Genomic DNA, 14,044 nt, shown 5'->3' with positions numbered 1-14,044 from the left:
TCAATGAACCTAAGCACTAGAAAAAAGCAATCGAATTCGGTGGCGAGGCTACAGCCCCAGTATAGTTCAATGGCGCGGAACTCATGAAAAAAGACCACCTTTTCAGTTGCTTGCACGTTGCCGAAAGCTGCTCCAAATCAAAGAGCTCTCCAATCGGCGTGCCCCATCCAGCTAGCAAAATTGGATGTAAATGATACTCCGGATCAACGGGGGCTGATTTCCCATCAGAACGCAATTCCCGACGTCAACGGACGTGGAAGGAAAGACTCACGAGAACATTCAAAAGCAACAGAGTCAGCAACTACGGCGGCAAATTGAGATTTCCAGAGCCATTCTGTTGTTTCTCTCCCTTGACCAAGGCCTGGCGAGCCACGCCGCTTGCTGAGGTCTTCACGTTCCAGTTCAGTTAATTTGGCATACGCCTGGACGTAGCCTGCAATAAATTAGCAATTCTCCTATATTTGTGTTGCATGTATGTCTTAAACAAGGAGACATACCTGTCCGCATGAAGAGAATATCTCCCTGGCGGATAGTGATATTTTTCTCAGAAATAATCTCCTTGACATGGTCCACTGGAATGGGATGATTCGTCAAAGCATCGTACTGGATGCCCCTTTCATGCGCCCAATCAACGTAATCAATCAAAATGCCGCGTCCGGCAATGCCCTTGGCAGACCATGCATCGAGGCCATTGATTGTACTACACGGATCAGAGTGGATATCGTCTTGAGTGACTCTGCAGAAGTATATAGGTGTTAGTCAAAACTCTGCGTGCTTAAAGACGCATGTATTATTCAGGGAACTGGCCCATTATAGAACTTTTTCTCAGCCTGATATGCAAAGTGCCGGAAACTGTCCCACTGCGAGCTGCATTGAGTGTTGAATGTGATCTGTTCAGTGTTAGTTTATTATCATGGATAGTCAATGAATTAAAGCCAACAATGTCATCATTAATTACTCGAGGTGCCTTGTTGTGAATGTTTTTCGAAAATCCCACCCGACCTAACAATGCCGGGCTGATGAAATCCACAGGCAGGCTGCGAAATTAGCCATCAGCTCATCACCGAAAGAACATTGAACAATCTATGCATACTTCAATCCAACACGTATTCCAGTCCGGAATTCATCCCGCGCAGTAGCTAGAACGACTTCATCGGTCAGATAGTTGAGACTGCCAAGCTGCGTGTTCTCCCAAAGGCCCCAGGCGGAAAACGGAGGATCGCCTTTGCCCAAGGGGAGGTCTTTCAACTCAGGGAGAGGCCTGCGACCAGGAACTTCCATAGTGAAGGGAAATAAAATAATTTTCGAAAACTTTGTTTTCGACCTCGGCGGATTTGCACTATTCTGCATACGTGTGTATTTATAAGTACGTGCAAGGCGGGGTAAATGACTTACATTCTGGGGTTTGAAATCCGGGGTAATTAGTTAATGGTGACCTTCGGCAATCCAATTCCCAGAGTACTTGGCACACCGGCCGGGAAGGAGGTCATAGGATGAGTCTTCCAAAGCTTATGCCCTCCATTTTCGTTAGATTCTTTTGATCTGGTGCATAAATAGACGCACCCCGTCTCTCCTCACCAAGTGAGCCAACGGCACTCCCAACAATTGAACTCATTGAATAATAATTGTCCGATAATGGGCTGTGTCAAATTACATTTCCGATGGAAGAACTTCTTCATCTGTGTAGCTATTTCCCTCGGGGCTCTTGCCTATGGATATATCTCCGCCATTATCAGCACCACCCTGGCCAAGCCAGATTTCTTGGTGTACATGGGACTTGGTGATGAAAGCGGCACTATCTACCCCGACAAGGAAAATCTTGAAGGCGCAATCACAAGCGTCTTTCAGGTCCGTCTACAAGATCTTGCGGTCCCTAGATGAAGATGTGTGGAATTATACTGACAGACACAGGCCGGTGCCATTGTTGGCTGCCTTTGCAGTTGTTATATTACAGACACCTATGGCCGCAAATGGGGGATGATCTACTGCTCGGTTCTGTCTATTCTAGGAGCAGCAGGCTTGACTGGCAGTCCTAATATCGGCGCCTTCATCACTTTTCGCTTCTTTGCTGGTGCTGGGAGCTGGGGATATGTAGCAGTTGGTATGTACCACCTCACCTACTGTATGGGTCTAGTGCCATCTCACATCTATAACCCAGTACCTGTATATTGCTCCGAGCTCGCTCCACCATCTGTTCGTGGCTTCTTCGTCGGCATGACCGGCACTATGCTCGGCCTGGGGTATGCGCTAGCAAATTACTTTGGTCTCGCCTTTTACTACGACTCCAACCTAACCATCAGCTGGCGTGCTCCGCTGGGACTGCAGCTTATTTTCCCTCTTATAATCCTTGGTCTGTTGCCTTTCGTACCCGAGTCTCCTCGCTATTTCTTGATGATGAACAAGAAAGAAGAGGCATGGTTGGTGATCAAGAAAATCTACAAAGGCTCTAACGACTCAGACGACGATTTCGCTCGTCGGGAGTTCTACCAGATGGCCCAACAAGCTGATTTTGACCGGACGGTTGATTCGTCCTGGGTAGAGTTATTCAGGCGGCCATCTTACAGAAGGCGGGCGCTGTTTGGCATCTGTCTGATGTTCTTGACGCAGAGTACGGCTGAATTGGTGATTAACCAATATGTATGAAAAATACTCCTTCTGATTAAAGACTGCATTTAACTGTTATTTTAGGAACCGAAGTTCTACGCCAAGTTGGGGTTCGACACATTGCAAATTCTGATTCTGCAGGCTGGCAGGAATTCCAGTACGCATTTCCTTACGTGTCCCGGAGGACAATAAAGGGCATAACTAATATAATGCAGTCGCTTTCCTAGGAAATCTCATTGGCTCATTTATAATCGACCGCGTCGGCCGCCGCATACTCCTCCTGGTAGGCCTGGGTGGGTGCATAATATGTCTCTGCGTTGAGGCCGCCATGGTCGCGCAGTACGCAGAAGCCGGCACAAACAAGGCAGGTCTCGGGGTGGGCGTCGCCGCGCTGTATATATTCCTCGTGTTTTTCTCCTTCGGCATGGATGCTGCCTCATGGGTGGTTCTGTCCGAGATCTTCCCCAATTTTATTCGAGCCAAGGGCTATGCGGTTGCAGTGTCAGCCAAGTCGTTAATTAACCTTGTCTATCTGCAAGTTACACCGCAGGCATTTGCGAATCTCGGATGGAAATATTTTATGGTGAGAGTTCCTTCAGCCGTTGCTTGGTTGCATCTAACGACTTATGTACGATATGCTAGGTCTATGTCAGCATTTCTGCAGTCGGTTTTGTCTTACTGTATTGGGTTATCCCGGAAACGAAAGGAATTCCGCTAGAAGAAATTGCCGCTCTCTTTGGTGACAAGGACGATATCATGGTCTACCAGTCCCAGATTCATGTAGATCACACCACGCACAAACTCGTTATCGAAGACAGAGGAAGCGAAATTGAGACGGCAGAGCGACAGACAGAGCAGAAAGAGCGCCCCGTTCAAGGAGATGTCATTCATCGAGAAGATGTTTAAGATACTCTGAAATTCTTATAAGTACATTACAGAACTGTTTCAATTTAAGTTACTCCTTTCCTTCCTACGCGATAGCGATGGGGCTGCATCCGTTTATCCAGCTTGGGTTTATCCGTAGGGATATAGAGTTCTCGGTGTTCCTTCACTAACCACAAATGGCACGAAAAATCGAGAATGCGCAGCCTAGGTGCGAAGTTCAATAAACAGAACAAGATAAACAAAGCGGTATAGAGATACATTCTCTTTTCAAGTTTCGACAAATAACTCTCAGATCACGAGAGATGGTAGACTTTCTCAACCAATATCAGATGGTAGTCTTGTATAGACTAAACCTTTTCTGCGACTTATTACGAACACGACTTGCTACTAACATGTCTCTTTTTGACTTTAACAACGCACTATGTATAAAGGCCTATACGTTTTGTATGAATTCGATGGATATATTATCCCTTATAATCTAGAAGTAATATTATTTCAAATGCCTCTAGGGGGCTCTGGAAACCTGAGTAAAGACTCTTGCCGCTGTCTGAAAGCGATATAGCATATTATATATCAAAGTAAAGGGGGTTTCAATGTCTCCACCTCATCAGGCTCCCAGGCTAAAACCCTCGCTTTCGTTTCTCCCAGTTTCTTCTCGACTACCTTTTCCATGTTTGCTCTTTCATCTTCGGTAAGAAGATCTATCCGTTCTTTCCAACGGTCGTCTTCGGTGCTCATTCCGGGTCCAAAGAATCGGCAATCAAGCTTTTTCCAGAAAACAGCATCGAACGCGACGTTTTTCCTCACCGCATAGGTGACCCAAAAATCACCGCTCTCCCAGCTTTGTTGCATTGGCTTGGAAAGCCTTTGTTCATCTTTCAGTCTGCCGCGGTCTATGGCCACGTCTTTCTGTTCGCGTAGCACTTTCAAAAACGTCTGAAGGCGTGACTCAAACACCTCCGCCCACTCTTCCATCCCATCCGGCCAATACTCTGGTTGCTCAAGAAGCAGCCACCACGGCGGGGTGTGAGAGAACTCCACTGGTGCAGCATAAGTGAATTCCCAGTCCACAACCCCGACTATTTGAAGATGTTCGTTGACCAAGACGTTAGAGGGCCGAAGATCGTCACACCAGATGTTGAATGGTCCGAGATTCGTGGAAGAAGTCGTTAATCGACCCTCCCTCGCGAGCTTGCGGAATAAAAATCTTGCAATATACCTTCGTCGACAGTCATCCGCGGAATCGACGGCATCGTTCTGCTGGTGTGTGAGATGCTCGAGGTGGAGATCTGCCAGTGTATTGAAGTAGGATGACGCTGATTGAAAAGTTTCGTTCGCCCTTGGCAACTTCGAGCGCGGAAGAGTCCCTAGACGGACGAGTTCATTCGCGTTATAGGATAGTGGTCTTTGGGCCACCTCCCAGGTGAAATCGTCAATCTGAACCAATGATCCTATATTAGGCAGTCGTAGCGTGGACAACTGAAGCAAAACATCCGCAAACTGTCTGTACAGCAGTTGAAGCTTAGTGTCATCAATGTTTGGGTTGAGAATCGGACGATCCGCAGTCGCAAATCCGGGAGTGTTAAGGACGTCGCTCAGGTCCAATGCATGGTCAATGTATTCCATGATGATAAATGGGCCAAGGCCGAGAGGATTTTCTTCTTTTGTGCCCCAGTGCAGGACAAATGGTACGGGAATCGTCGTATGCTGGTGAATGTACCTAATTATAGCGACTTCATTGCGCACCTTCTCTTCGGGAAACATCGTAGCACCGGGTTTGGGAAATCGAATGATTGCAGAACCGCCGTCCTCAAACTTCATTCTGAAGCACACATTGAACGCCCCAGCTTTTGGATCACCCAGCTCAACGGGCACTCCTCTTCGATGTTTCAGGATAAACCTACCAATAGCCATCAAAGTCTCTTCCTTGAACAATTCGTGTATCCAAGCGTCTTGGATGGCCTCACTTCTTTCCCATGCGACATCGTCAAAGTGCATGCGTGGCCTCATTTTTAGGCGTTATTTGGTACAAAGGAAAGGGAGAAGAAGGATGTGCTTGGAATATGGGGAATTTTGGGACGCAGAAGGGGTGATGCGGGAAGGGCGATGCAGGGAGGGGCAATGCGGAATTGCTTCTGTTCATCAGGCTATTTTGGCACGCAGACGGCAACCGCATACACTGGCGCAAGCCCAGCAAGCGAGTTCAGAACGAAATCGAAAAATCAACTTTATGGGATCATTTGCACTTCTTTATTACGATAAGCAAACTGGCAAAGTTGAGCACGGAATTTCGTGTGCCGGTTGTCAACTTGCTCTTGAAAAATATATCGTTGGCACTAGGGGCGAGAAATAGGCATTCGAGGCTCGAGGCAAAGTATATGTGCGAGTAATGGGGAAAGTAAAGCCTCACTTGCACTATCGAGAAACTTGTATGGTGTTGTTGGGAGGGCCTGTTCTGAACGGTTGATTATTTTCGGCGTCGATTTCACAGGTCCTCAGATTCTAGTTGTAAGTAGTGGACATCCAACGTGTCTGGTATCTACATCTATTGCATTAGGTGCCTACATCCAGTACAAATGATAGCAGATATGAGAAGAGATCTCACCATAGCTATGATCTACGCGATATCTTATCCCTTGGGCGGCCTGCTCCGCACAGTTCGCCCCACGGAGGATTCCCGAGGTACCGATCCAAGGAGAGGGGGAACTATAAGTTAAGAGACGAATGATAAGGACTCGTTCCCTATCTCTCCCTACCTCCCATCCATCTTCCATTTCATCATCTGCAAATACCCCGAACATGACAATCGACGCGACCATGCCACACTGGAAACCCCACGTTCACCGCAAACGCGCCGCCCAGCACGAATGCATCCCGCCCGCTTGGCTCCTCCCCGCCTCGGTCCAGGCCAACCCACCTTCGAACAGCGTGGACGCCATCCGCGCCAGCGGGATTCTCACTGCGGATGAGCTAGCCTGGACCGATACAACCGATATCCAAGACCTCGTGGCCCTAGTCGCGAGTCGGAAAGTCAGTAGCGAGCAGCTCACGACGGCATTCTGTAAGCGCGCGGCGATCGCGCAGCAATTGACCAAATGCTTGACGGAAATCTTTTTTGAGAGGGCTCTGACTCGGGCGCGAGAGTTGGATGAGCATCTTCGGACGACAGGGCAGGTGATTGGGCCATTGCATGGTGTGCCGGTTTCTATCAAGGATCGGTTTGATATTGAGGGCGTGGATAGTACTGTCGGTAGGTACAGAACGATGCTCTTCAATGAAATATACACTTACTTTGTGTTAGGATGGGTCGGGCTCGTCAATAAACCGGCGCAGTCATCCAGCTCGGTCGTGCAGCTGCTCGAATCTATGGGTGCCGTGTTATACGTCAAGACGAACGTGCCGCAGTCTCTGATGGTAAATAGTACCTTCAGCTATATTATATACGGACCTTTTACTGATTCTGCAGATGTCCGACTCCTACAACCACGTCTTCGGGCAATCCGTGAATGCTTTCAACCGTGCCCTTATTTCTGGCGGTAGTTCCGGCGGCGAAGGAGCTCTCGTCGCTGCCGGTGGTAGCGTGCTGGGTATCGGCACGGATATCGGCGGCTCGATTCGTATTCCTGCAGCGCTGCAGGGGTTGTATTCTATTAAGCCGACAAGAGGCAGGGTGCCGTGGGATTGTTCCTTGTAGGTCACCCCTTTTCCTCCTCCTGGACGGTATTTCTTGGAACTTATTATTTACGTGTTTTCTACAGTCTGAATCAGTTCTACATGGTCCCACCCGTCGCAGGGCCGTTGGCTACATCTCTTGCGACGACGGAGTATTTAATGGACCATTTACTCGCTTCACAGCCGTGGAGAATTGACCCAGCCGCTATTCCCATTCCATGGAGGAAGGAACTGGCTGCCTTGCCCACAGACCGCAAGCTGCGACTAGGTGTTGTATTCGATGACGGAGTGGTCAGACCTCAGCCGCCAGTTATGAGAGCGATGCGTGAGACTGTTCAGGCGTTGCGGGATGCCGGCCATGAAGGTTTGTTCCTATCTCCTTTTTCTATTTCTTTTCTCTGACACATTGCTCCAGTCATCGAGTGGGACGCCTCACTTCACAAGCAAGGCACCGATCTCTGGACGAAATCCATTCTGGCCGATGGTGGCCGTCACTGTAGACACTTGTGTGAGATCGTGGGCGAGCCTTTGATCGAGGGTATGGTCGTAGGCACAGAGAAAGATCTACTGGATATCGAAGAGAGGGAGAAGGTAAGATCCTTACAATTATATTATTATCAGGTTCTATACTGACTGATATATAAAGCTTGAGAAAGAAAAAGTCGCCTTTGAAACCACCTTTTTAAACCAATGGGTCACATCCCGCATCGACGCCCTGCTAATGCCCGTGCAGCCATGGGTAGGCTACAAACCCAAGACATGGGTGAAGAGCAGTCAGTGGCTGGGGTACACGGCTATGTGGAACATGTTGGACTACGCGGCTCTCACGGTTCCGATTGGGGCGGCACATCGGAGCCTTGATTCTGTTGGTAATGGGGCGAATGCTGAGTGGGAGGGGCATCAGGTTAGGAATGAGAGTGATCAGTTCAACTATGAGCAATGTAGGTTTGCCCCCATCTATAAGATGAAGATTTTTAACGTGCTAACCTCTTATTTAGATGACATTGATCTCGTGGATGGAATGCCCATCTGTGTACAGATTGTAGGCGAGAGATTTGGTGACGAGAAGGCTATGGCGGTTGCGAAAGTGGTGGATAAACTGGTGAATTTAAAGTAGAACATAAGCTAGAGTTGTTAAGTGACAAAGACTAGGAAAATGAAATATAGACATCGGCATAACCCAAAACCTAAAATTAGGTGCGAGCAAGCTATCTATATACGGGCTCTTACCCGCTCGTCCATATGACCCCACCCATCCTTCACTGAAGCAAAACATGATTAATACTTGGCCAGCTTCTTTTGTAACATGATGACAAATTGATCAGCTTGCGCCCCCAAAATCGAAATGGTCTCTAGGCTGCTCACCCTTGCGTCCAAAACCCGTTGCGTATAAGCAGCGGGAGACTCGCACAAAACCACTTCCAAGACATTGGTGATTATCAGCACTTGCCATGATCTCCACTCCATCCTCTGCCGACTATATAATTGTCGGCGGTGGCACCGCCGGTCTGGTGGTCGCCAACCGACTGTCCGAAGATCCCAATATCCACGTTATCGTACTGGAAAGTGGCCCAGACTGCACCACCGATCCTCGAGTGCAGGATCCAAAAGCATGGCCAACTTTGCAAGGTTCGGATCTGGATTGGCAGCTGAAGACAGCGCCGCAGGTGGGTAAATGTAAACCAAAGCCACAATGGCCATACTAATTATAAGTCTAGCCGGGCTTTAACAACCGTGAACAAACCTTTCCTTCCGGGAAGGTTCTGGGAGGTTCAGCTGCCATCAATGGGTTGGCATATCTGCCACCATCACCAGCCAGCATCGACGCCTGGTCCCAGCTGGGAAACTCGGAATGGAATTGGGACTCGCTTCTTCCGTATATGCACAAGTCCTATACGGTCTCTGCGCCCGATGCAGAGACCTGTAAGGCGATGAACGTGAATCTGCAGACCACAGGCTCCGGGCCCATTCAGGTATCTTACCCGACTCTGGCAGCGAAGACAAACCATGCCCTCCTCCAGGCTTGGACCGATGCCTTCCGGGCCCAGGGGTATGAATGTGCGAGCGACCTCCTATCTGAAAAGAAAACGGTCGGTCCTCGCCACTACTCAGCGGTGATTGATCCCAAGTCTGGTCTTCGGAGCAGTGCTGATGGGGAGTATGGCACTCCAGCTGCGAAGAGGCCCAATGTTGAGATTGTGACGGGAGCGCATGTTCGTCGTATTGTATTTTCCACTCTATCCTCCGCTCTGCCCATTGCAACCGGTGTCGAAGTTTGTGTAGGTGGCCACGTTCTCATTGTGGATGCAACAAAGGAGGTGATCCTCGCTGCGGGTGCCCTTCACACCCCGAAGCTGCTCGAACTCTCTGGCGTTGGAGACAAAGAGGTGCTCGATCGTCTTGGGATTCCCCAGGTGATTGATAGTCCTGGTGTCGGAGAAAACTTGCAGAACCACGTCCTCACGGTGTTGCCTGTGCCGTTGAGCGACATTCCCGAAGCTACAAACGCGGTGCCAGGCATTCAAGCCACGGCGTTTGTGCGCTTAGATGCGCAGGAACAAGCAGAAGTCTTAGCCCACGTAGCCCCATCTGGCCACGATCACGACCGAGTCATTCGCTCAGTAATCGAGCAACCCGACGAAGCATCCGCGCTGGTGCTGCTCATGGTCGCGCCGGGCAACCTGGGCGTGTTGGTGGTGATTCCCTGTTTCCCTCTGTCCCGTGGAAACACTCACATCAACACCACGGACCCGAACGCTCAGCCGACTATTGATCCGAAATTCTTCAGTCAGGAACTGGATCTAGAGGTCATGGCCAGACACGTTCAGCGCGTGCGGGAACTACCATCTGCGCCGGCCATACGAAGATTCTTCAAGACGCCCGATCTCGAGGCCATGGATCTGAGTGCGATCAAGGAATCGCTGCGATCGAGTGCGCAGACAGCGCATCATTACTGCGGCACGGCGAGCATGTTGCCGCGCGAGAAGGGAGGCGTAGTGGATCAGAATCTGCGAGTCTACGGGACGCCTAATGTGCGGGTGGTAGATGCCAGTGTGTTTCCTCTGATTCCGCACGCGAACCCGTTGGCGACGGTGTATGCGGTGGCCGAGAGGGCTGCGCAGGTTATCGCGAACAAATAATATGAATGCAAGAACCGTCCTGTTACCACCGTGAGAATCTAGATAGAGGTCACTAGTTAAGTAAGCGTTGCTTTTTTTATATCAGTGGGTTAACAAAAAGATGACCATGGTTGCGCCTCAGTTTGCGGAGCGGGTTGGGGCTAGCATCGGCCGCCATGGTGAGAAAGAGAATTGACGGCGATGCGGTTGCTCGGATGCAGAGAAATAATCCAAATCGAGAATGCCACCAGATTACCTACGCCGCCTGGGCAAAGGCAACCCAAGGTGGGATGGAAGTGTTGGGAAGTTGGCGGTCTTCAAGAGCATAAATGCGTTCAATATTCATGAAGCTAAAACGATGCCTATCTATATACCCCTTATGATAACCAGCCCCGAGTTAGATACAATGCAGCCAGAAACCAGTCGGCGGTTTCCGTGGGGTTCAAAAGCTAAACAAGAAAGAGATCATATACATCCTCCTCCCCAATGCCCCTGCACCAACCTAAAACTCAAACTCCTTGCGGAAGACATTCACGTCCATACCGGCAACAACCTGATCCGCCAGGTCGCGACGGCCCATCTGGCTAAAGACCCGGCGCAGTGTATCGTACAGGTTCGTGCTCTGGTTCTGGCTGATATGCAGCATGCGTTCGAGCCGCTCGTCGTCCAGACCATCAGGCCCTTGACCGTCGCCGATGATCTCGCGAGCGCGCTCGCGACCCTCTTGTTCGACAACGCGGTGCATGGACAGCGCGCCGAGCAGATGCTGCGCGGCTTCCGGATAGCAGCCAATGTTGATGCAGGACACGCCTAGGTTGTAGCGGGCGCGTACGAAGTTCGCGTTGATGGTGAGGGCTTGCTCATATGCCTCAATTGCTTCTTCCGAGCGGCCTGAGTTGGCGAGTGTCGCGCCTAGTCGGTTCCATAGGAGATGGAGCTGCTCGCGCTGGTTGGTGCTGCCGGACTCGGTTGAGGCGAGGGCGGATGAGAAGCAGTCGACGGCTTTGTCGTATTCCTCTGCGCAGTAGAAAAGCACGCCGAGTCCGACTTGCACGTCCGGGTCCATCTGTACTCCAGAGGGAGAGAGCTGAGCGGCTTGGATGAAAAGGTCTGTAACGCGGTCGTGCAGGAGCTGCCGGTCTGTGAATCCCAAGTCGGCATCACCGGACACATCATTCGGGTTGATGATCTGCGGATATTTGTGGGATAGCCAGCGCTCGAGTGTGCGGTAGGCGGTTGAGTCGTAACCTTCGTTGGTGTATGAGACGGCCAGACCCATCAGTGCGTCCAAGTTATCAGGATCGACCTTGAGAGCCTGCTCCAGTGCCCGGATGGCCGGCAGTTCCTTTTCGTTCTGCGCCTGCGCCGAACCCAACATCGTCCAAGCTTGCACGTGTTGCGGGTCTTTTTGAACAGCAGCCTCAAACGCCAATGCCGCTAGCGACAGATTGCCGCCCTCGCGCATGATCTTCACGCCTTCCTCAAACGGGTTGTTGACAGCCTGGTAGACATTGTCCTCTTCAAACATGTAATCGCCCAGCTGCGGATCCCGGAACCGCGTGTTGAGGCTATCGAAACCCTCCCAGTCATTCAAGTCCCCGACATGCAAGCTATCGGTAACCTCAAAGTCATCTACCTCCTCGGCGAGTTTTCTGTTTGTCGCCGTCTCAGCCTGGACCCGTTGCCACACGGTCTCGAATTCTGAATTGGGCACTGACCTGTCCAGCTCGTTCAGCTCCGCCTCCATCGCCGCATTAGCCTCGTCGTCCGTGCGCGTCTCGTTGCCGGCCGTCTCCATCTCGGCGAACTGTGCCTCCCAGTTCTCGTCGTCCAGTTCCACCATCCGGTCCTTGCCCTTATTCTGCGTCTGTCCTTCCACGGGTTGCTGCTGCATACCCATCGGCCCGCCATATGACGGCTGCATCATGCCCATTCCGCCCATGCCTCCCATACCTCCCATATACCCACCCATCCCCATCGGCCGCTGATACCCGGCCATAGCGGGCGGTGTGGCGGAGGTCGCCGGGCTGGACATACGGCCTTGCTGCTGGAAGCGCGCGAATTCGGCAGGCGTGAAATTAGATCCGTTGTTCATTTGTGCCGCGCCGGGGAAGGCCGCCTCCATGCGTGCCTGCTCGCCGCCATCAAACTCCGCCGCCCACCCGGGCGACCCGGTTCGAGGCGGTGCAGTCTGGAAGTTCTCGAGCTCGCGCCGCATGTGCTCCATGGCGAACGGCTGAGGGGTCGGGCCGGGTATTTGCTGGCCCGGTTGCTGCATGAAGTCGTCCATCATCTAGATATTGTGTTAGCTTGCTTCGGCTTTGTTCGGGAAAACTATCAAACTACGTACCTGGTCCTGTCCGCCCATCATCCCTCGCGACCGCATGCCCTCTTGCATTCCGGGCCCACGGCCCACGAGCCGGTCGCGCTGGAGTGACTTGTCATCTTGAACGTGCTTGGTGAATTGGGTCAGAGGGTTTCCCGCGGTAGAGCATTCGGCGCCACCGAGGAACGACATGGTCGAGGAGATGTGATGCAGACGAATACGAGAGTCAAAAGGGAGAACAAATAAAAAGGGAAGCAAATATAAAGACAGAGAAAGGAGAAAGAGTCTGCCTGGCAGGGAGAATGTTGAAGGAGAATGAATAATCGACGAGCCCCGGACTCAGACGTGGGGTTGGCCGAGCCGAGGTAGTCCGTCACGTGGATTAGTCATGGCTTTGTATAAAATTGCAGGGAGATCGATCAGAGGGAGAAACCATATTAAATAAAAATACATTCTAGGCACATGTTTTCTACGAAGACCCATCAGTGGCCCCGAGTTACATCTCCGGCTCCTCGGGAATGGACCTCCGCTGCTGCATCTTCATAGGCGCCGCATAGTTGATCCGCAGTTTGCGGCCATAGGGGTCCCTCAATGATAACATCTCCTTGGCCCGGACAGCGCTGGGGATATCCAGGAATTCGACATGCAAGAACCCACGAGGCATGCCCGACCGGCGGTCCACGGGAATGCGCACGTCGACGATATTATGGATATCCTCGAATAGGGCATTCACGTCCTGGTCCGTCATTTCGTAGGGCACATTGCCGACAAACAGCGTGAAGGTCGGAGCAGTCTTGTCAACTTCGGAACGCGACATCGCCGTGTTGGCAAACTGCACAACGGTGGTTCTTCCTTCCAGCACCTGCATATTCTGTTGTGCGATGGCCGTCTCAGCCTCTTCGATGGTGCTGAAGCGGACATAACCGAATCTGGGCAATAGTCAGATGGATGAATTCGTCTCCAAAAACCAAAAACGGATATGTTGAACGCACCCTTTGCTCAGCCCCCGGTTATCATGAATAATACTCGCCATCTCCACAACCCCAAATTTCTCCATCGCCGTCCGAAGATCGTCCGCCGTCATATCGAAGAACAGATTGCCCACGTACACCGTCTCCTTGCGTTTTAGCGACTTATTCAGCATTTGATGTCGCCGCGCGCGCTTTCCTTCCTCTGGTGTCTCGGACTCATAATCCGCTCTGACGGGGCCCCGTTCCCTCTCCGCCCTCTTCGGGTTATGCGCTTCGGATCTCGTCAAATTCGCCAAATCTTCTTCGGGCCGGACTGAGTCAGGCCGATCCACCTGGGACTCTTCCGGCTTTTCTTGATCCAATGGTCTCGGTGAACTAGAAGAGTTCGATCGTGTCTGGAGACTGGACGGGAGAGCGAAACGGCACTGCGCAAAAGGGGGCGCAGAGGGAAGAGAAAAGGCGCATCG

General features: G+C 51.3%; 7 protein-coding genes across 7 annotated transcripts; 3 read left to right on the top strand and 4 right to left on the bottom strand.

The window, feature by feature from the left end:
• Positions 1-224: 224 nt before the first annotated feature.
• PFLUO_LOCUS2046 (uncharacterized protein) lies at positions 225-1,281 on the bottom strand (the record flags this gene model as incomplete). The annotated part of the gene is made up of 5 exons (XM_073779147.1): positions 225-433; positions 498-736; positions 820-890; positions 941-1,037; positions 1,094-1,281. The coding sequence occupies 5 exons, from the start codon at positions 1,279-1,281 to the stop codon at positions 225-227; spliced, it is 804 nt and encodes a 267-aa protein (XP_073636130.1).
• Positions 1,282-1,635: 354 nt separating this feature from the next.
• Positions 1,636-3,510, top strand: PFLUO_LOCUS2045 (uncharacterized protein; the record flags this gene model as incomplete). The annotated part of the gene is made up of 6 exons (XM_073779146.1): positions 1,636-1,848; positions 1,912-2,101; positions 2,159-2,637; positions 2,689-2,761; positions 2,820-3,187; positions 3,247-3,510. 6 exons carry the CDS (start codon positions 1,636-1,638, stop codon positions 3,508-3,510), a joined length of 1,587 nt encoding a protein of 528 aa, XP_073636129.1.
• Positions 3,511-4,062: 552 nt separating this feature from the next.
• On the bottom strand, positions 4,063-5,499 carry PFLUO_LOCUS2044 (uncharacterized protein; the record flags this gene model as incomplete). Its single annotated transcript, XM_073779144.1, has 1 exon — positions 4,063-5,499. One exon carries the CDS (start codon positions 5,497-5,499, stop codon positions 4,063-4,065), a length of 1,437 nt encoding a protein of 478 aa, XP_073636128.1.
• Positions 5,500-6,288: 789 nt separating this feature from the next.
• Positions 6,289-8,278, top strand: PFLUO_LOCUS2043 (uncharacterized protein; the record flags this gene model as incomplete). The annotated part of the gene is made up of 7 exons (XM_073779143.1): positions 6,289-6,739; positions 6,791-6,903; positions 6,956-7,179; positions 7,248-7,525; positions 7,577-7,752; positions 7,808-8,102; positions 8,160-8,278. 7 exons carry the CDS (start codon positions 6,289-6,291, stop codon positions 8,276-8,278), a joined length of 1,656 nt encoding a protein of 551 aa, XP_073636127.1.
• A 334-nt stretch (positions 8,279-8,612) lies between these two features.
• Positions 8,613-10,301, top strand: PFLUO_LOCUS2042 (uncharacterized protein; the record flags this gene model as incomplete). The annotated part of the gene is made up of 2 exons (XM_073779142.1): positions 8,613-8,828; positions 8,880-10,301. 2 exons carry the CDS (start codon positions 8,613-8,615, stop codon positions 10,299-10,301), a joined length of 1,638 nt encoding a protein of 545 aa, XP_073636126.1.
• A 481-nt stretch (positions 10,302-10,782) lies between these two features.
• PFLUO_LOCUS2041 (Peroxisomal membrane signal receptor PTS1) lies at positions 10,783-12,798 on the bottom strand (the record flags this gene model as incomplete). Its single annotated transcript, XM_073779141.1, has 2 exons — positions 10,783-12,573; positions 12,631-12,798. The coding sequence occupies 2 exons, from the start codon at positions 12,796-12,798 to the stop codon at positions 10,783-10,785; spliced, it is 1,959 nt and encodes a 652-aa protein (XP_073636125.1).
• Positions 12,799-13,102: 304 nt separating this feature from the next.
• Positions 13,103-13,797, bottom strand: PFLUO_LOCUS2040 (uncharacterized protein; the record flags this gene model as incomplete). Its single annotated transcript, XM_073779140.1, is given in 3 exon segments — positions 13,103-13,535; positions 13,599-13,779; positions 13,794-13,797. The coding sequence occupies 3 exon segments, from the start codon at positions 13,795-13,797 to the stop codon at positions 13,103-13,105; spliced, it is 618 nt and encodes a 205-aa protein (XP_073636124.1).
• Between the last annotated feature and the right edge of the window lie 247 nt (positions 13,798-14,044).

The sequence above is a fragment of the Penicillium psychrofluorescens genome (assembly GCF_964197705.1).
Source record: "Penicillium psychrofluorescens genome assembly, chromosome: 1".
NCBI classification, from domain to species: domain Eukaryota; kingdom Fungi; phylum Ascomycota; class Eurotiomycetes; order Eurotiales; family Aspergillaceae; genus Penicillium; species Penicillium psychrofluorescens.
This window is presented reverse-complemented; position numbering and strand designations above follow the sequence as displayed.